A 19377-nucleotide genomic window follows, 5' to 3' on the forward strand; every position below is an offset into this window, starting at 1 on the left:
GTGGCGGTGTGGGGCGGGCGGCTGTGACAGAGTGGACGGCGGCTGTGACAGAGTGGACGGTGGCTGTGACAGTGTGGGCGGCGGCTGTGACAGAGTGGACGGCGGCTGTGACAGAGTGGACGGCGGCTGTGACAGAGTGGACGGTGGCTGTGACAGTGTGGGCGGCGGCTGTGACAGTGTGGGCGTTGGTGGTGTAGGGCGGCGGCTGGGACGGTGGCGGTGGCGGTGTGGGAGGCGGCTGTGACGGTGACGATGGTGGTGGCGGTGTGGGCGGTGGCGGTGGTGGTGGCGTTGTGGGTGGTGGCAGTGGCCTTGTGGGCGGGCGGCTGTGACAGTGTGGGCGGTGGCTGCGACGGTAGCAGTGGCAGCGGTGTGGGCGGCGGTGTGCTGTGACGGTGGCGGTGACGGTGGCGGTGGCGGTGGCGGTGCGGCGGCGGCGGCGGCGGTGGCGGTGGCGGTGGCTGTGACGACAGTGGCGGTGGTGGTGGAGGAGGAGGCATCGACGCTGGCGGCGGAGAAGGCGGCGGTGGTGGTGGAGGCGCTGGCTCGTCCTCCACCTTTACGTTTGTGCGGCACTGCTCCTCGAACCGCGCCAGGAACTGGTCCATCGTCTCCTGCCCCTGACGTTGGGACGCGGGCGGCGGCGGGCCGCGCCTCGGCAGCCTCAGATCGAGCGGCTTCTCGGCGGCGGCAGCGGCTGCGGTGGCGGCGGCGCCGGCCGGCGGCCGCTCGCTCGGCCACAATGGTCGGCGCAGCTCTCTCCTGAAGTGCACTCGGAAGTCGGCGCGCGTCGGCGCGGGCTGCGCCGCGCCCGCCGCGCGCCGCAGCAGGTGGCGCAGCAGCTCGGCGCGCATGTCGGTCGCCGAGCCGGTGAAGCAGTGCGCTGGCAGCGCGCGCTCGGCCGGCGCCTCCACGGCGCGCCAGAAGAGCTCAGAGCGGCGTGCTTGGAGCGGGTCGAGCCGCGGCGCCGGGCGGCCGGAGTTCATCACCGGCACGTAGAACGGCCGCATGCCGCGCATATGCACCGTGCAGCCCTGGAATGAAGTGAGGCCGCTGGCCTGCAGCGGCAGCGGCGCGCTGCCGTGGAACTCGAGGCGAACGCCGTCCGGGGTGATGATGGTGGTGCTGGAGACGGACGCGCGAGGCGGCGCCGGGGCGGCGCGGGCCCGGACGCCGGCCGGGCGCGCCGCCGTCCCGGCCGGAGGAGCCGGAGTCGTGCTCTGAAGCGAAGGATCGGAGGTGGTGGCGGCCCAAACCTCCGCAGAGCAGCTCAGATCGGTCGCTCCCTGAGAGAGAGGAGGAGAAGGAGCTGCTGCTGCTCCTGTCAGGCCGGGTCCCCTGCCTCCCGCGTCCATCCCCGGCTCGACCTCCAGCTTCGCCTCCGGCTCAGCAGACGCCGGACACTGCGGCGCCGGCTTGCAGGTGATGGTCACATGCCAGTCGCTGGAGCGCGCGGCGAGCGGCGCGCCTGCGGAAGCCTGGCTCACGACGCTCTCCGCCCCGGCCGGCGCCGGCGCCGCGCCACTCACCGACTTTTGCACCTCGTCGATGAACGGCACCGAGATGTCGCTGGTCGGGCTCCGGCCGCCGCAGCTGGCTGATGAGTCGGACGGCGGCCGCTGCACGTCCGTCTGGGCACGGCACATCACCGGCGCCCGCCGGCCCGGTGATACGCCGCCCCTCGGGCTCACGGTCCGGGCGCGGGCGCTGGCGCTGCGATCGGCGGCCGGCTGCTGAGGCGGCCGCCGCTCCGGACTGGCCTCGCGGCTCCCCTGCGTGATCCTCGGCACCGGGCGCGCGCCGGCCTGCTGCGGCGGGGGTGGAGTTGCCGTGTCGTCACGCGGCGATGCGAGGTCCGGCGGCGGAGGTGCGCTCGCCTGACTGGCCGACGCGCCTCCAGCGTGGGGCGCGGCATCACTGGTGTCGTCCTGACCCGCCCTGACCGGATCGCTGACTCTGATCGCCGACTCACCGTCGTCTGTGGACGGCTCGGTCTTGTCCGATGTCTTCTTACTGAGCCTGCGAGCCGTGTCCTCCGTGTGTGCCGGTGTGTTAGGCTCAGTCCCGGCCGGCCCTGCAGCGGCCTCTGGGGCCCGCCTGGCCGGTCCTGCCACCCCAGGCTCCGGCTGTCGGCCGCTGGTTAGGCCGCGGTCGTGGATCACCAAGTTAAGCGGCCGGTCGGCTGGGTCATTCAGGTCGGCCATGTCGGTCAGGTCGGACAGGTCGGCCAGGTCGGACAGGTCGGCAGGAGCTGCAGCCATCCCGGCGGCCGGCCGTCGCTCCCGCAGGCGCAGCAGGGTCAGGTAGTGGTGCAGATAGTACCACTCGAGGAAGTCAGCGCCGCTCTCGCGGCTGAGCGCGTGCACCACGCCGGAGGCCAGCTCCATGGCGGTCGCCTCCTCCAAGCTGATGGTGTCCGGTGGTGTAGGCGCGCCATCCGCAGCGGCGGCGCCGGCGGCAGCGGTGGTGGCGGTGGCGGTTCCGTCTGAGGTGGAGCCGGAACTGGAGGCGAAACCGGCAGCGGATCCGACCGGCACCGTGCGGCCCTGTTTGGCTCCGGCCCTGGCGCCGGTCCCGCCGGTCTTCCGGCCCGTGGTTTGTGGTGGGTTTCGTTCCGCCGAGGCCTGTGGCGCCGAAGCAATGGGATGGCCAGCTGCGGACGTCTGATCTGCGGTTTTGGCCACCTTGCTCCCCGCCCTGGTCCGTTTCGTGCCTCTGTCTCCGCCTCTTCCGCCCCTGAAGCTCGCGGCTGCTCGTGCCGCTGCCCGAGGACGTCGGGGACCGCCTGGAGCGTATGGCACGCCTCCGGCGGCGCCGCCGATCTTCGGCCTCCTTTGGGAGGGAGGGAAGGGCCAGGCATCGCCAGCTCTGTTCTCCAGCCGTGTAAATCCTTGCTTTCTCTGACGCCGCGCCGCCAGCACCGGACACACCTCGACGTCTCGTCTGGTCCGCTCTGTCTTGGCCTTGGTCTGTGCTCCTGATCGCATCTGCGCCCGCTCCACCGCGGCTTTGCCCACCGCCGCTTCGGTGGCTCCCACTGGCCTTGGGGCGGCTCTCCCCGCGCCTCTGGCGGTTCCCATCGCGCGTCCGGCGGCCGCCTCCGCGCGTCCTCCGTTGGCAAGCGCGCCTGCAGCGGCGCCTGCCGCGCCTCCTCCATCGGCCAGCGCGCCTGCGGCGGCGCCCGGCCCGCTCCTCGCCGCACCGAGGCGCCGCTCAACGGGGCGCCCGTCCTGCCGGAGGCCGCCGGCCGCCAGAGGGCCGGTGGCCCTCTCCGGGCGTGGTGTGTCCACCAGACCCGGCGGCCGGCGTCGCGGCGAGACGATGGCGTCGAGCATCAGCGGCGGCGGCGGGCCAGGCGGTGGCGCGTGCTGACCACGGTCGGCGGCCGCCGCCGGCGGAGCTGCGGGAACTGACGGCGCTGAAGGTGCCGGCGGAGCTGCAGGAGCTGACGACGCTGAAGATGCCGGCGGAGCCGTCCGCGGTGGGGGAGCCGGAGCAGCTGGAGGAGCTGCTCCAGTGGATGGAGCCGAGGCGGCTGGCGTTGCGGCTGGAACTCGAGCAGCTGACGAGGCAGCCACAGTGGTAGCAGCTGGAGAAGCTGACGGCGCTGGAGGGGCTTGAAGAGGTAGAGGAGCCGAGGGTGCGGTAGGAGCCGAAGGTGCACGTGGAGTTCGTGGACCTGACGATGCCGCCTGTGCTGCTAAGGCCGAGGATGTCGTCCCCGCCGACAGCGGCGGGTCCGGCCGTCTGAAGGGGCCGTCTTGCTCCTGGGACCGCAGTACAAACGGCCGCGCTGCGGTGCCGTTCAGCCGGCTCGGCGGCTCGGGCTCGTGCGGCCTCGGCATACTAAACGCGGCTCCCTGGTCGGCCGGCCGGGCGTGGTACCTCGGCTGGAGCAGGGGCAGGGCCAACCACGGAGCCGCCATGGACCTCGTCGGGCTGCTGGCGCCGAATGGTTGCGGCGGGCGCCACCTGGCGTCCAGAAATGATGGCGAAGAGCGGTAGCCGCGGGGTGGGACGTGGTAACAGTTTAATGCATTAGGGCACCGGCCAAGTGGGCATGAGTTGCCACCCGAAGACCCGGTGGAACCTTCCGATGAACCGGGATAGCCGTTCCATGGAGCGGAGTAGCCATGTGATTGACTAGGGTATTCGCCTGGTCGGGGATGGTCACCGTTTTGTGGACGGAGGTGATCTTCCGGTGGACGAGGGTCGCCATTCGCTAGACGGGGCTCGCCTCCCAGTGACACATGGTCATCTACAGGCGGAATGTAGTCATCCAACGCACGGGGTGGATCGCGCCGCAGGTTGGGATAGCCGTTGTGCCGTCCAGTGTGGCGGGTCGGTGCGAGTTCCTCATCGGAGTGGTCGTCCCACTGGTGGCGAAAGTGCCCTAACCAACCAAAGTGGCCTGCCCGCCCGCCGCGCGGTCGACCGAGCCTATTCCGAGCCTGTTCGGCGAACAACGCCAGCAGATCGGAGAAGGTGCGGAGTGTCGTGTAACGGAAGCCTTCCGGTGGGTAAGGACTGGCCCTGGCGGCGTAACGACGGGGCGACGGCGGCAGGTCCGGCTGCGAAAAACCCCCTGGGTGCTTCGGCGGCAAAAGGCATTGGCCTGTGTGCCATGCTACTGCTCCCTCTGCCTCTGCAGGTCTGCGGGGGCCATCCAGCCGCGGATCCCGTCTGCTCGGCCGCGGCGCCCGGGCGCTTCCCGCCGCCCGGTCCCGGGCGCCTCCCGCCGCCCGGGACCGGGCGCCTCCCGCCGCCCGGGACCGGGCGCCCGGGCCCCCTCCGGCAGCCGCGCCCGCTGATGCTGCCGCCAACGGTCGGTTTGAAGCCGGTTTATCTTCTGCAGCCGACCGATCATCCACAGCTGATTTATCTATTGTAGCCGGGCGGTCATCCGTAGCTGATTTACGTACTGTAGCCGGTCGATCATCTGTAGCTGGCTTATCTGTTCTAGCCGGTCGATCACCCTTGGCCAGTTGATCTGCTGTAGCCGGTCGGTCATCCGTAGCTGGTTTATCTACTGTAGCCGGTCGATCATCCGTAGCTGGTTTGTCTACTGTACTCGGTCGATCATCCGTAGCCGGTTTATCTGTTCTAGCCGGTCGACCACCCTTGGCCAGTTGATCTGCTGTAGCCGGTCGATCATCCGTAGCTGGTTTATCTATTGTAGCCGGTCGATCATCCGTAGCCGGTTGATCTGCTGTAGCCGGTCGGTCATCCGAAGCTGGTTTATCTACTGTAGCCGGTCGATCATCCGTAGCTGGTTTATCTACTGTAGCCGGTCGATCATCCGAAGCTGGTTTATCTACTGCAGCCGGGCGATCATCCGTAGCCGGTTGATCTGCTGTTGCCAGGCGATCATCCGTAGCCGCTTGATCTAAGAGAGGCGTCCCGTCGTCCGGGGTTGGCCGATCATCCGTAACTGGTCCATTACCTGTGCCAGGTCCACTATATGTACCCGGCCCGTTATTTGTAGCTAGACGATTATCTGTAGCCGGTCGATCATCCGTAGCCGATTGATCCGCGGCAGCTGGTCGGTCATCCGTAGCCGGTTGATCTGCGGCAGCTGGTCGGTCATCCGTCGCCGGTCGATCTGCGGCAGCTGATCGGTCATCCGTAGTCGGTTGATCTGCGGCAGCTGGTCGGTCATCCGTAGCCGGTTGATCTGCGGCAGCTGGTTGGTCATCCGTAGCCGGTTGATCTGTAGCAGCTGGTCGGTCATCCGTAGCCGGTCGATCTGCCGCAGCTGGTCGATCATCCGTAACCAGTCGATCTGCCGCAGCTGGTCGGTCATCCGTAGCCAGTCGATCTGCGGCAGCTGGTCGGTCATCCGTAGCCAGTCGATCTGCAGCAGCTGGTCGGTCATCCGTAGCCAGTCGATCTGCCGCAGCTGGTCGGTCATTCATATCCGGTTGATCTGCGGCAGCTGATCGATCATCCGTAGCCGGCCGATCTGCGGCAGCTGGTCGGTCATCCGTATCCGGTTGATCTGCGGTAGCTGGTCGGTCATCCGTAGCCGGTCGATCTGCGGCGGCTGGTCGATCATCCGTAGCCGGTCGATCTGCGGCAGCTGGTCGGTCATCCGTAGCCTGTCGATCTGCGGCAGCTGGTCGGTCATCCGTAGCCGGTCGATCTGCGGCAGCTGGTCGGTCATCCGTATCCGGTTGATCTGCGGCAGCTGGTCGGTCCGCCGTGCCGGGCCGAGGCTGAGTTTGCATCGCGGCGTCGGTCGTCTCGGCAGAGGCGAAGCCGCGGCGTGGCGTCATGGACCAGGTGGGGCGACGCGGCGGCATCACGCGCCGCTGGCGTCGGACGCGGCGTTCGGGGCTCGGCTGCGCTGCCGTCAGTGGTGACGTCTGTAATGACGCGAGACGCGATTTGCGATGCATGCAGGATCTCGCCACGGGAGCATTTGCAAAGTTGTATCGAACTCACTGATCAGGTTCGCCAGTGCCTGCTGTCAGACATTTTGTAGGTGGTGGCTTGAAAACAGCGCTCGAATGCTATGTGCAAACCAACGATATAGTCACATGGCCCAGTGGCCTTGATTTATAACAGGGATCGCAACAGATAGCTTCCACGGACTTATCAAAGGTCAGAGTATGTCACCGATTTAAAATGGCCCAGGTCAACGCTTTGTTTTTAAAAATATGTCGCATGACAATTCTTGACGCTCACTCAAATGCAAAAATCAAAACAATCTTGCAGAATACGGTCACCGTGATCTTCCAAAGGTCAAACAAGGTAAACGGACATTTGAACAATGAACATGAACAATGACATTTTCCTCAGAACAGGTACCTGGGTACAGGGCAGTTGCATCGGGATGTCCGAGGGGACTTAACACGCGCCCGGGTGGCGGGATGCCCTTCGCTGGGATGGGGGGGGGGGGGGGCGCAATGTGCCCTACTGATATCCCAATAACTAATGTCTGGAGAGATAAAATTTACAAGGTGTGTTGGTCTATACGTGAGCTTACTTGCCTCAGAGTTTGAGGTTCCAGGGTTATGACCTTCGCGCCAAATATAATCATAACAAAGTCAAACTACAGATTGCTGTCCAAAGTGCCCCATACTTTCTCATGCAACCACCGTGAACCTAGATACTTGTTTTTAAGCAAAACGTCACTGGTGCCCATTAAAGTAAGCGACCTTGCTCGACCTTTCGAAAGAAATGGTGGTCAGAATAATACCAGACTGCGTTGATGGTGCATTTGAAGAAGCGTCAAGGATTACGCTGAGTCGTATACTCCCTAAAAACAAAATGTTAATCTGGGTCATTTTAGGTAAGACCTGACCCTCATCCCGACCCTTGATCGATGGAATTTATTATTTCAATTCTTGTGATGCCTAAAAAACCTCTCCGATATGTTGAACTTCGTCCAACACTCCGCTGTTGCATCATGCTGAACGAGTCCCTAGAAAATATTTTCCCTGAACCCATAGCCTGTTTGAACTGCCGTAAGTTGGCGACCTTATGAGGGACATCTGAACTCTTAGTGCCAAACGATCCACTTTTCAATTTTCTACAATTTTGCGAGATTTGGTGTGGTGTGCTAAAACATCTATCTTGACTTCGACCTTATTCGACGTTATTAGACCCGAAGGTCATAACTTGGAACCTCAAATTTTGGCACAAGTGGGCTGACATACAGACTAACTCACCTTGCGAATTGGTGCCTCTGGCTCTTAGTTTTTGAGAATTAAGGGGGTTCAAGTTACCCCCACCCGAGCAAGCCTGTTCAGCAGGCCGCCCGGGTGCGTGTTAAGCGACGCTATAGAGCGAGCATTGGCTACAACTAAACACGTGTTTGCTCCGTAACGAGGTTTAACAAGTACCTCCAGGCAAAATGAAGGCCGATAACTCAGCATGGGAAGCATGCGCAAAGTTTTCAAGAAGTCGTAGACCGCCTCGCCTGGAGCGACAATTTCAAGTTTGCGGCGTTGTGTTTGCGGAACGCGAGGGAAGAGCATGAGGCTGAAAGGCTGCACAATGATGAACATAACACTCACCGCGCTTACCAAGTCCCTCGGAGCCGACCTCCGCCCCTCGCTCCGCCCTCCGACTGAGCTGACCCGGCCCGGCCTGACCCCACTGACCCCCGGCCGGGCGGCCCGACCGGTCCGGGTCACGCCTCGGGGCACCGCTGGCTCTGCTCGACAACGACGGGTGCAGTGGCGGCGCCAGGGAGGTCCGGATAGAGGACATCACCGCTGGCGTAGTCCGCTGAGTACACGGATAGGATTGGCAACGGGCTGTGTAAGGTCACAGACTGGGAATATTTAGGTTACGGATACGGGTGTGGGCAAGACGTTCACGAAATGTCGGTTAGGTACTCATCGAGTCTAGTGAAATTGTACAGCTGCACTTCTTTTAAGCGTAATTATCCCATTTTACTACTTTTTAAATTACCAACGCATAAAAACAACCTTGGGTGTAAACATTCCTAAAACTCCAAAACTCAGAATCAAAGGGCCGGAAAATGCAAATGGGTGCGTCGCTAGGAACGGGCAGCGGCAGAGTATAGGTACAGTCCCGTAGGCAGGAAGTGCATCGGGTACGTGATGCTGCCAGTGCTAGCCGTCAGCGCAGGTAAAGCAAAGTCACACCGTTCACGCCTGAGGGAGTAAGTGCGTTATGAAGCCCGGTTCGGCACGAATCCAGCCGTGTCTTCGCCAGTTTCACACGTTCTGGCCGCGGCTATGGTGTCGCCGCCATGCCGCAGTGGTGTGGCTTGAAGTCGAGCGGTCTTGCAGCTGACGACTGCCGAAAATGGCGTAGCAACACATCAGCGATGGCCGAGCAGAAGCCAAGAAGTTCTGAACCTCTCATCCGCCGCTGTGGAGCCCTGAGGAAATGGGCCAGTGGGGTACCACTCACACCTTAAAAGCGCAGTGATTTTTCCCATCGAGGGGTTAGTTGGTCTGTTGGTGCCTTCTGAATACAAGCGCGGAAGTGCTGTAAACCTTTGTTTGGGATCTGTTTGGTATAAAACATTCGGTTGCACGTAGAGAGAAATGCGCACGCGGTACTCTTACATCGGTTCGTCGTCATCCAATACCGCCTTTAACGCTAGCGGCCGGCCCACGCGATAGCCCGCTCAGCTTTGCCTCGCATGCGGGGTCGTCTGGCGGAAATTGTGCGGTGTTCCGACTTGTCATCGTGCAACAGCCTGTTCGGAACACTTAAGTGTCATTCGCACTCAGATACTCCAGTTGCAACACCCAGGACCGTGATGGCAGCTTCATCTCGAACCTTCACACCGCTCCCTGCGATGAGTCTGAAAAACGTGCAGGCCGTGGGAGCAGAACACGCGTCTCACAGTCTGGAGGGTCATACCCACGACGCGCTCATCGTGTGCCGTTTTAGACTTGAACCTGGCGTCTCAGCTGGTCTTGTTTTGCTGTGCTGCAGTAGTTATTTGTTCTGTCACCGTTGTGAGTTTTTTCACGGCGCGGCAAGTCCACGTCAGAAGGCGGCTCCGGGCTGACAAGTTGTACTCATGGTGTGCTCAGCAGTATGTTTGGAGCGCTAGCCAGCCGCCGCCAACACGGCTCGGTCACTAGGCTTGCGACCTGAACCTGTCACGCTCTCTCACATGTCATCGCTCACCCTCTGTTCCCTCACTGGCCCGGCCTCTTCCGTCCCTGGCCTGCCCTCCGACCCAGTGTCTGACATGTCACTGTCCTCCTGCGTTGAAGTCACCATTTTACTTGTCCCGTGATCTGCAGTCTCATTTAGCCCCTGGCCCACCGTCTGATCCACGCTCTGACCCACGCTCTGACGCACGCTCTAACGCACGCTCTGACGCACGCTCTGACCGGCACGTTGACCCGATGCCAGGGCGGCCTTCTTCAAGCTGGTGGCGTCCACGTGCGACACCAGCTTCCACCAGCCGGTGGAGAAGGTGCTGGGTCACCTGGCGCCCGAGGGCACGCGCCTCACAGAAGACCACGCGCGCAACCTCTTCTTCGGCGACTATCTCTTCCCCGACAACGACCCCAAGATCTACGACGAGGTTAGGGCGCTGGTGCGGACGCGGGAGCAGCAGGGCGCGGCTGGGTTGGATAGGTGCGCGTAGATTTGGGGCGCGCCGTCCCAAACAAGAAGAGCGAGCATCAAATTTGCATTTTTCGTGTGAGCATTTTAGGTGGTTGGCTCTGTTAAGTCCACATTAAGTAGAAAAGGACAGATGCTCTGATCGTCACTTGGAAGTATAGTTGCTTGGAAGTAAATATATATATATATATATATATATATATATTTATTTATGTATGTATGTAGCTACTTGGAAGTAATTAGAATTGGACAACGCACCGCCCAAGCGGCTCGGGCCCATACCTGCATCAGCTAGGTGGTCACCGTTGAAGCCCCATACTGTATTTCAGCATGAAGCCTCACACACTGCCTCATTACAAGCTTTGCCAGATTTCATGACGGTACGTGAATTCTGTGACGTGCGTTACATATCCGAGAGTTGTTCGATGTCGGCGCACGTATGCCGGGCTGTCAGCTGAAGGCCCGGCTGATACTGGATACTGGATGCTGTTCCAGATCACGGAGCTGGACGCGCTGACGGAGGTGATGGAGGGCTACCTCAGCGAGTACAACATGGTCAACAAGACGCCGATGAACCTGGTCATGTTCAAGTTCATCATAGAGCACATCAGTCGGATCAGCCGCGTGCTCAAGCAGGACTCCGGTGAGGGTGTGGCCGGTGCTCGCCGAGAAAACTGGGATGCGGGGTATTGCACTGCAACATAATTATCACAAGTCAGACCTCTTTGCAATACAGTGCACGAACTGGTCCACATAGGATGACGCATTGCAAGCGTACGGTGTGGTTTTGTTGCAAGTTGCCAATCACGAGCATTTCTTCAGTGTTCTGAGGCGCCAATATGCCGCCAGTTTACACCTGATGTATGTGGGCATTGCATGCTACAGCGTCTACGACGACCTATGTGCGTTAGCTTAGCGGTCTGTCATCAGTGCATGGTTAACAGCTTAACAGGTTGGTTAAGGTTGGTAGCTTAACAGGCTGGTAGTCTGTCGTGCGATGGCTTACGTCGCTAAAACTCCAAACGGCTGTATGCAGTCTCTCGAAGACTTCGCTGCACATTTCCCATGTTTTGCCGTGGGCGTTCTGCCCGCCGCGGGCGACCCGTGACCGTGGCCCGTGACCCCAGGTCACGCCCTGCTGGTGGGTATCGGCGGCAGCGGCCGACAGAGCGCCACCAAGCTGGCCGCCTTCATGGACAACTTCGACCTGTACCAGGTCAGCCGCGCCCCCCGCCTGGTCTGTGGTGTGCATGTCCCGCCCGACTCCAGAGCTCCCGGGCTCCGGGGCTTCCGGACCCCCGGCTGCCGGTCTCCCGGGTCCTCGGTCTCCCAGGCTCCCGTCTCCCGGGCCGGTCTGGAGCGTGCCGGGTCCTGCCGGGACCAGCTGGGCACCGCTGTCCGCCGCTGAGGGCGCGGCACTGACCGTCAGCTGGGCACCGCTGTCCGCCGCTGAGGGCGCGGCACTGACCGTCAGCTGGGCACCGCTGTCCGCCGCTGAGGGCGCGGCACTGACCGTCAGCTGGGCACCGCTGTCCGCCGCTGAGGGCGCGGCACTGACCGTCAGCTGGGCACCGCTGTCCGCCGCTGAGGGCGTGGCACCTGCCGTCAGCTGGGCGAGGCGGAGACGCGCCCCATGTCACGTCTGAGTCCTCGGTGTTACCGTGCGCACGGCGTGCCGCTGATGGCGTTATGGTTTTATCTCCCCCGTTGTGCCGTTAACGGTGAGTTGCGACGCTCCAAGCTGAAGGAGCTACACGCGTGGCGAAATAGCCAGCACTTTCCAGTCCATAACCAGGCTAACCAGTTAGCCAGTTTCTGCTATTGGGTACGGACATCAGTCATCAGCCTGCGCCGTCAACCATCAGCATGCGCCGCCAGTCATCAACCTGCACCGTAAATCATCAACCCGCGCCGTCACTCATCAGCCTGCGCCGTGAATCATCAACCGGCGCCGTCAGTCATCAGCCTGCGCCGTCAGTCATCAACCTGCACCGTAAATCATCAACCCGCGCCGTCACTCATCAGCCTGCGCCGTAAATCATCAACCTGCGCCGTCAGTCATCAGCCTGCGCATAGGCGGTTGCGGTTCGTTGTTTGTGTTGCATTGTTTCTCAAGCTCGGATTGACACGCCGGTGTGAAGCATCTCCCCTCTGCGGGGCCACCAGCAGAAATCGTCTTGTTCTGGGCGACCTGTTAATTCCCATTGACGATCGCAGCAATTCATGAACTTGAACCAACCAAAATGGGGTCCATCAGCATCGTGATTAGCATGAGGTGGTCATCTTGGCGGTTTCTGAAAATGATATTTTAAACCAATGGCATACGCAAATGGAATACCAGTAGGAGGGATGTGAAACCCAACGATAAAACAAGTACGCTTATTTTCCTCTCGCCAATAGCTGACTTCATATGCACACAACCATATATATAACAGCTTATCGCAGTCTCTGCCTGCAGCGCGTGAAAGACTTGTGGGGCGTGAGCTGCTGGCAAAGCAACGTTTTCGTTGGATAATTGTAATAGTTATTTTCAGAGAAAGTATTAGGTGGTCATTGTTGGGGATTCCCACCAATTACCATGCTTAAATTGGTCGTGTCGGGAGTATGCATGCTGGATGCGGGTGATCGATGCCTAAAATACAAAGCATCGCCTGCGTTTAAACCTAGCAGATGAAGGCAGGATATACCGCTTTCAGAGCAGGCACCGCATGCCCAACGTGGTGATTTGGCCGCTGCTGAAACACAGGGAGGCCGCGTAGTCTTCGCGTGCTGTAAATACTAGCGCGTCATTCTGTGCTGCAGAATGTTGCACCTGCATGCAGCTTGTATATTGCTGTCATTGCCCTCAACTGCTTCATCGGATGAGTGAGCAAATTCAAGGACTCACGAAATGCTGGCGGGCCACGCTATGCTAAATGTGGCGTCGTGTGTTTTTACTCTGCATGACAATATCGGAGGCATCAAAGCCAGACAACAACGGGCGTGGCATGACTAACAGCCGGGCTCAGACCGGGGCGGTCTCCTGGAACACGTGCTGCACCCTGTAAACAAGGTCGCCTCGCACAGCTGTACTCATTGTTGTGACTGCGTGCAACTGCCGAACAATGAAATCGCCTCGTACTAACACATGGATTGACGTCCAAATGTCTCCCGGTTTGGACGTTATCGCGTACGAATTTGCTTTTCCGCCCGACACGGCGACTTGCTAAGTTCGTAAGTTACCACGGCGGAAAATCCAGGAGCCTGGACCCCTGCCGAATGTACCTGCCCGTACGGCGCTGGTGACAGCTTTCGCAACGGCTGGCGCGTTACCAGGCAGCGGCGTGAAGGCATGGACGAGCTGCTGGAACTGCCACTAGCCGGGCTGGAGGTCGACTCTGCCTCCGCTTATCCGGCCGTGACGCGGGCCCAGCGCGCGTGGGCGGGCGATTGGCGCCCGGCTTCCGACACGGAGCGATCCGTGCACATTTGATTCGCTTTCCACGGGTCGTGAGCTTAAGGTGGCAATCTGGAAGCAGTTCCAGCACACTGCTGTGCGGTGACACGAGCTTGAAGATCATGCGAGGTCTTAGGCTGGAGCTGGATTTTGCACGCCGGCAAATATGTATCGAGTCTTTAATCTGTCACCTATGTCGGAATATCAGCATCCAGTCGGAGCGACACGTTTCCATCTGTCTTAGGGACGATCGGACACCCGGCAGGCGGTTCCGTTGCCGAGGCACACACAACATCGGAGTGAGCACGAAATTATGCGCTTGGCCCTCGTAAACTCGGCTGATTTCTGAGTGCATTGCATCCCTTACCGGCTTCTGGCGGTGGTGTACAGTCTGATTACCGCTCTGCTTCGCCGTGCGCAGTGCCAGGGCTTATTTTGGCACCAGAGGCTGGCTGGCTACGGCAGCTGTTCAAAAAGGAAGAAAAAACATTACGGTCAGGGACGCACCAGCCGCCATTCCCTAGCTTTGTGAACGTGGCTGCCGGCGGCTTACTTGTGGGTGGAGGCGCGCCATTGCATCAGCTCGGTGTGGAGCGTTTTTTTTTTGCCCGCGCCGCTCATAAAAAACGACACAAAAGACGGGGCCAACCCACCGGGGCGGCTCCAGAATTCGTGGGACGCTGGCTGTGAGTGACGCTCGTGCCAACTGAAGAACAGACGAGCCTGGCCGGACGCTCGTGGCGCCTCGGCAAGCGCACGCCTCCTCTGCGTGCTGCTCTGCGCCAGACGAGCCCAGTGACGTCAGCGTCTGGGGCACCCGTAGTTTGACCGGGGGGAGGGGGGGGGGGGAGGAGGGTGCAGAGCGCAGAGTGCTGCCGGTGCACGCGGGCACGGCAACAATGCTCGACCACTGCAAGCTTTGCAATCGATGTGCAGCGCGAACACGCACGCCACTGCAGTCACGAGGAGGCATTGCAATTCACGGCGGATGTAGGCGGTACTTCTGACTCGCGGGTGCCAAGTCTGGTTCGGGTTTGTTGTGAGTAGCCGCAGATCAGGGCGTTTTTTCGGGCGTAGAAACTGCGCAGTTCGCTGGAAACATGCACCCTGAATGAATTTCGAGGAAATGCCCTCGCTTTTTTGGTGGGATTTTATTTTGTGATGTATGCGATGGATAAGACTGAGGTGCTCGAAACAACTTGACAGCAACGGGTGCATTTTTGGTAAAAAGTGTTGTCCAATTTTGATATCTTCTAACGTTTTTTTTAATCGACTCCGACGTATTGCGGTATCTTGCGGGCCAATTTCAGCACTGAAACATGGCATACCTAACCAACCCTTTGCCAGTTTCGGGAGTCATGCGTCACTCCAGAGGTTATAGTGTGGAAGTGACATGACCCCTGTCAGTTCTTGACCCAATGCGGTCAGTTGGATGTAATGTGACTTTTACTCAGGTTGTTTCTACCGTTTCGGAAACCAAAACGACAACGACGCCGGACTTTTAAGAAACGAACTGGCGACAGCATTAAGATTAGACGGGTGCAAATAGAGGCAAACGGATGTAAACGGGTGCAAACTCCGAGCAACCAGCCCTGGTTGGGTCTTCGGTCGGTTTGCTTTCGCAAGTTGAAACAAAATCAGGTGATTCTCTGCAGACAGCATATCAGCCACATGTGTGTGACCCGCGGCGGTAAGCTATTGGCGTCAAAAGGCTGCTGTCACTGATGTGGTGTCGTTTACAGCCGTTACGGCCTCCTTAACCGACGTTGGCCGTGAACGGCCATTACGCCCGTCATGGGCATTAACGGCGTGCCTTACGTGACTAATAAGCACCTTAACGTCTTACTAAACACCTTCGTTCTCGGACGAACGAATACACCGGCGCGCGAATATTCAGCGGATGCGCCGCCGCGGCGAGGTGCGCTTCGGGGAGCAGGGAAGAGACCTTGTTTACGTGGCTTGTTGGTGCGGTGGCTGCCTTCTCAGGCCGCCGAGCCGGTTTTAGCGTCTTTGCGGTGACTTCAGCCTTGGCTGGCTTAGCTATGGAGACTGTCGTCAAGGGGATATCACGGCTAATCGCTGGTAGGGCTTGCGTGGGATATGCAGAGAAGTGTTGTAGGTTCCTCCTCGCAAAGACATTTGAGAACGAGGTCGTAGTTCTGTGTCTTTGCCTAGTGAGAAGGCGAAACTTAGGGCATGTTTCCGGATGTTTGTAAGAAAGCTCGCCACCATGTCATTAAGACCCACCGAGTGGCGATTCGCAATTTTTTTCGCAATTCGCAATTCGGCGAGTGGAGATTCCTTCTTTTAAAAAATTGGGGCTGGAATTTATCTCTATGCTGGAGAAGGATCCTGTCAATAGCAGCCTTCTCACTGTTGTGGAATCATTTCGTTTGATATGAAATGAATTCAACGTGCATGCTTAGTCATCAGCAATCACCACCCGGAACTCAGTTGAGACAGAAAACCCTGAGAGCTGATCGTCACCAAGGCGAGTACTGCCGCGTCAGACGCCGGCAGATCTGTTATGACATTCACCATGCAAGAGCTTCATGTGCGTCTCGAATGCCAAAAAAACCTAAAAATGTCTTAAGGGTGAGCAGATCCGTTTCAGTTGATGTCGTGGCCTGGTGTTGTGCCGCTAACGCAGATCGGCAACATCACGCATCGGCAAGATGTTCTGATCGGTGCAAGATCGATCTGCAAGACCGCAAGACCGGCGGTGGGCAAGATCACGCGCACTCTTTTCTCGAATTTCATTCTCATTTCTGTCTCAGTTCGCTTTTCGAGTGTGCGAGCTATTCATACGCCCTGCGTCTCACCGCCGCACTCACCTCACGCAGCTGGTTCTGTACGGCACAAATGGTTGCCAAGCAACGCGCTCAACATCTCTTGTCAGCGGGCGTTACTCTGGCGCATGTCATAAGCTGCTTCATTGGTGTAGTTCTCTAACACCATCTTAAATAGTACACTTACGCTGTTTCCACTAGATCACTACATTTCAATCACCACAGCGCTCAAGCAGGTGCTTTCAGGCCAGAACCGACTAGAAGTTGACAGCTACAGTTTTGACAGGCATTTGACAGCCATCCCATGACTACTTGCCATGCACCACGTGGCCTGGGTGTCACGACAGGCCGTGGTGATGGTGTATCACAGTGAAACGACACGCTAATCTATCGCTGCTCAGTCTTCCGTTCTTCGCAAAGGCTGTTTGCGTTAACGGATCAGAACCAGACCAGCTTATTGGCTACCCAACTAAGGGAGCGGAAAGTCTCTGCAGCACGAAACCACAGCCCTCAATCGCATCAAGGTACAGAACCAGCGAGCGACTCTGCGGTCCGGTGCCCCCCCCCCCCCCCCTTAGTCCTCCTCCAGCCAGCAGTCGTGGCCGCCGGCCTCAGCGTCCCTGCCGCTGTGCTGGGCGATCAGCAGCATCGACTCAACCCATCCGCAGGCCGCCTCTGGCGACCCCGGCGAGGAGCTGGGCGAGCGGGCGGCGCGGGCCGGGCGACGCGCCAGCTCCACCCGACCGTCGCGCTGGCGCTCGGCCTCGGCCGCCAGCCCGGGCCCCAGCCAGGCCAGCCGGATCACCTGGAAGAGCAACGTCAGCAGCGACCAGACGGGCATGCCCGGCGGACGGCCGTCGGCCGACGGCGCGAACAGGCCGCCCAGCATCGCGTCGAACGACTCGCGCACCAGCGGCTTGAGCGGCGCGGCGAGCGTGCCGCGCCGCGCCGCCAGCGCCACCTCGTGCGCGCCGCCGCCGGCCAGGCAGCGAGCGCCCAGCCGAGCCGCCTCGTCACCTGTCCAGCAGGCGGCCAGCGACAGCAGGGCGCTCAACAAGCGGGCACGCATCGCGGTTAGGCCCGTCGCCAGTAGGCGCAGTTCGCTGTCAGAGCGGCTGCCAAGCACGTTCACTTCGGGGAGGAAGTAGCAGGGGAGGACACCGCGCGCCACGCACGCCTCCAGGTACGCCAGCAGCTGGAGTAGCGTGTCGTACATGTTGCCCAGCGACCAGACCTCCTCAGCGGCCGTCTCCCAGCGCCACATGAGCGCCGTCTTCAGGTAGTAGCTCTTGACGGCGCTGGCGCGGTCGCCCAGCGCCATCTTGCAGTACTTGAGCGCCAGCAGGCAGCGGCGCTGCTCGGGCCCCATGCTGCGGTACACGATGTACTCGTGCCGCGAGAACGACAGCCGCCACTCGAGTCGCTCGGTGGCGCTGCCGGGGAAGCCGACTGGCACGAGCAGTGCGCCCGTGCGGCAGAGGCGGCGCACGGTGGCGGCGCACGGGCGGCCGGCCGGCCGGCGGCGCGCCGCGAACGCGCCGCTCGGCCAGCCCGGCAGCGTCAGGCAGGCCACCACGTCCATGGCCAGGGCGCCCGTGCGCAGGTTGAGGTTCTTGAGGCGGCCGGTGACGGCCGGGCCGGTCTGGTCTCGTCGGCCGCGGCTGACGCCGGCGCCGAACGCGTCCATCAGCCGGCGCACGCGGTCGCCGGCCAGCGGCAGCGCGCCCGGGTGGCGGCAGTCGGCGCGCCGCGCGTGCCGCAGAAGCAGGAAACCGGGCCGGCCTGCCGGCTCGGCGGTTAACGCAAGAGGCTCCGGCGGCGGTGCGTGCGCTGTGCTGTCCTCTCTTGTGTTCCCCGGCGTCCTCAGTGCCTCCTCTCCCGTCTCACACTCGGCCCCTGCTGCGACTTCCTCTTTGGTGTCCTCTGACGACTTCACTGCCACGCTCCCCGGCGTCTCTTCCGCGTCCGCCATCTCCGCCATCGCCGTCCGCACGGCCGCCGGGCCCAGCTGGAACATGACGTCGAGGTCGGCGCGCTCTCCGCACGCCACCATCCTCACATCGGAGCCCTCGCGCACGCTGCCGGACAGCCAGAGCTGCTGCACGCTCAGCCCGGCCAGCCGGTCGCAGACGCCGCAGCTGGGCTCGTCCGGCGACAGCGGCAGAGGCAGCGGCAGGCCGGAGCAGCGGCGCACGGCGCAGAACGCCAGCCGCAACATCTTCTCGCTGTTGGCCACGACGCGGCTGTGCTGCGCGACGCTCAGCTCGTGCACGTAGGGCAGCGCGAGGAAGGCGTCCAGCACGGCGGCAGGCAGCTGCTGCTGCGCCTGCTGATCCCGCTGCTGCTCCGGCTGATGCACCTGCTCCTCGGCCGCCGGCGGTCGCTGCGCTTGCTGCTCCTTCTGCTTCTGCCACTCCTGTTGCGTCTGTTGCTGCCGTTGTGCTTGCTGCTCCTGTTGATTCGGGCGCTCCTCCTGCTCTTGCTGTTCCTGCTGCTGCTGCTGCTTAGCTTGCTGTTCCTGCCTCTGATGTTGCCGCTGCTTTTGCTCCTGCTCCTGCTCCTGCTCCTGCTCCTGTTGCTGCTGCTGCGCGTGCTGTATCTGCGAGAGCCACTCCGCCGCCTGCTCCTCGCGCCGGTGCAGGTCGCACGGGCAGCGGCTGGGCGGTGGCGGCGGCGGGTCCGCGCTGGGTCGCTGGTCCCTCGCTGGGCGTCGCGGGACCAGCGCTGGTCGGCGACGGATCGGCGAGCGTGGCGGCGGTGCCTGCCGGCGCGCGGCAGGCCAGCGTCGTCGGAGGCCGTACTAGCGACGTCATCTTTGTGCGGACGGGGCGGTGTTGCCTGACGCTGGCGGCGGCGGACGGAGAAGGCTGAGCTCGGGGACGTGCCGGAGCCGGCGGCGGCGTGCTCCACCCGTCCTCCCTCGCCGACGACTCGGCGCCGACTGTCGGCGGCGGGCGTGCATCTGGGGCTGCGGTGTGCTCAAGGTCGTGTGTCGCGGCAACCGGCCCGGGCCAGCCCACCGCACTGCGACGGCGCTTCCCCCCCCCTCCCCCCCCTCCCCACAGCCGGTCAGCTCCGTGTGTG

The 19377-nt window shown here is 61.3% G+C and overlaps 1 protein-coding gene and 1 long non-coding RNA gene across 2 annotated transcripts in view; one reads left to right on the forward strand and one right to left on the reverse strand.

The window, feature by feature from the left end:
- The first annotated feature begins 9864 nt into the window (after positions 1–9864).
- On the forward strand, positions 9865–11279 carry LOC119095623 (uncharacterized). The gene is made up of 3 exons (XR_005093929.1): positions 9865–10027; positions 10564–10711; positions 11196–11279. It is a non-coding gene; the product is annotated as an uncharacterized LOC119095623 (long non-coding RNA).
- A 5667-nt stretch (positions 11280–16946) lies between these two features.
- LOC119095232 (uncharacterized) overlaps positions 16947–19377 on the reverse strand; it is a 16518-nt gene continuing 14087 nt past the window's right edge. The window contains exons 6-10 of the mRNA XM_037218100.1: positions 18029–18859; positions 17845–17905; positions 17471–17742; positions 17076–17209; positions 16947–16968 (exon numbers count right to left, since the gene is read on the reverse strand). Of these exons, the coding sequence (XP_037073995.1) occupies positions 16947–16968; positions 17076–17209; positions 17471–17742; positions 17845–17905; positions 18029–18859 (1320 nt within the window). The remainder of the gene's footprint in view (positions 16969–17075; positions 17210–17470; positions 17743–17844; positions 17906–18028; positions 18860–19377) is intronic.

The sequence above is a fragment of the Pollicipes pollicipes genome, unplaced genomic scaffold, assembly GCF_011947565.3.
Source record: "Pollicipes pollicipes isolate AB1234 unplaced genomic scaffold, Ppol_2.1 Scaffold_4219;HRSCAF=4965_pilon_pilon_pilon, whole genome shotgun sequence".
Taxonomy (NCBI): Eukaryota; Metazoa; Arthropoda; class Thecostraca; order Pollicipedomorpha; family Pollicipedidae; genus Pollicipes; species Pollicipes pollicipes.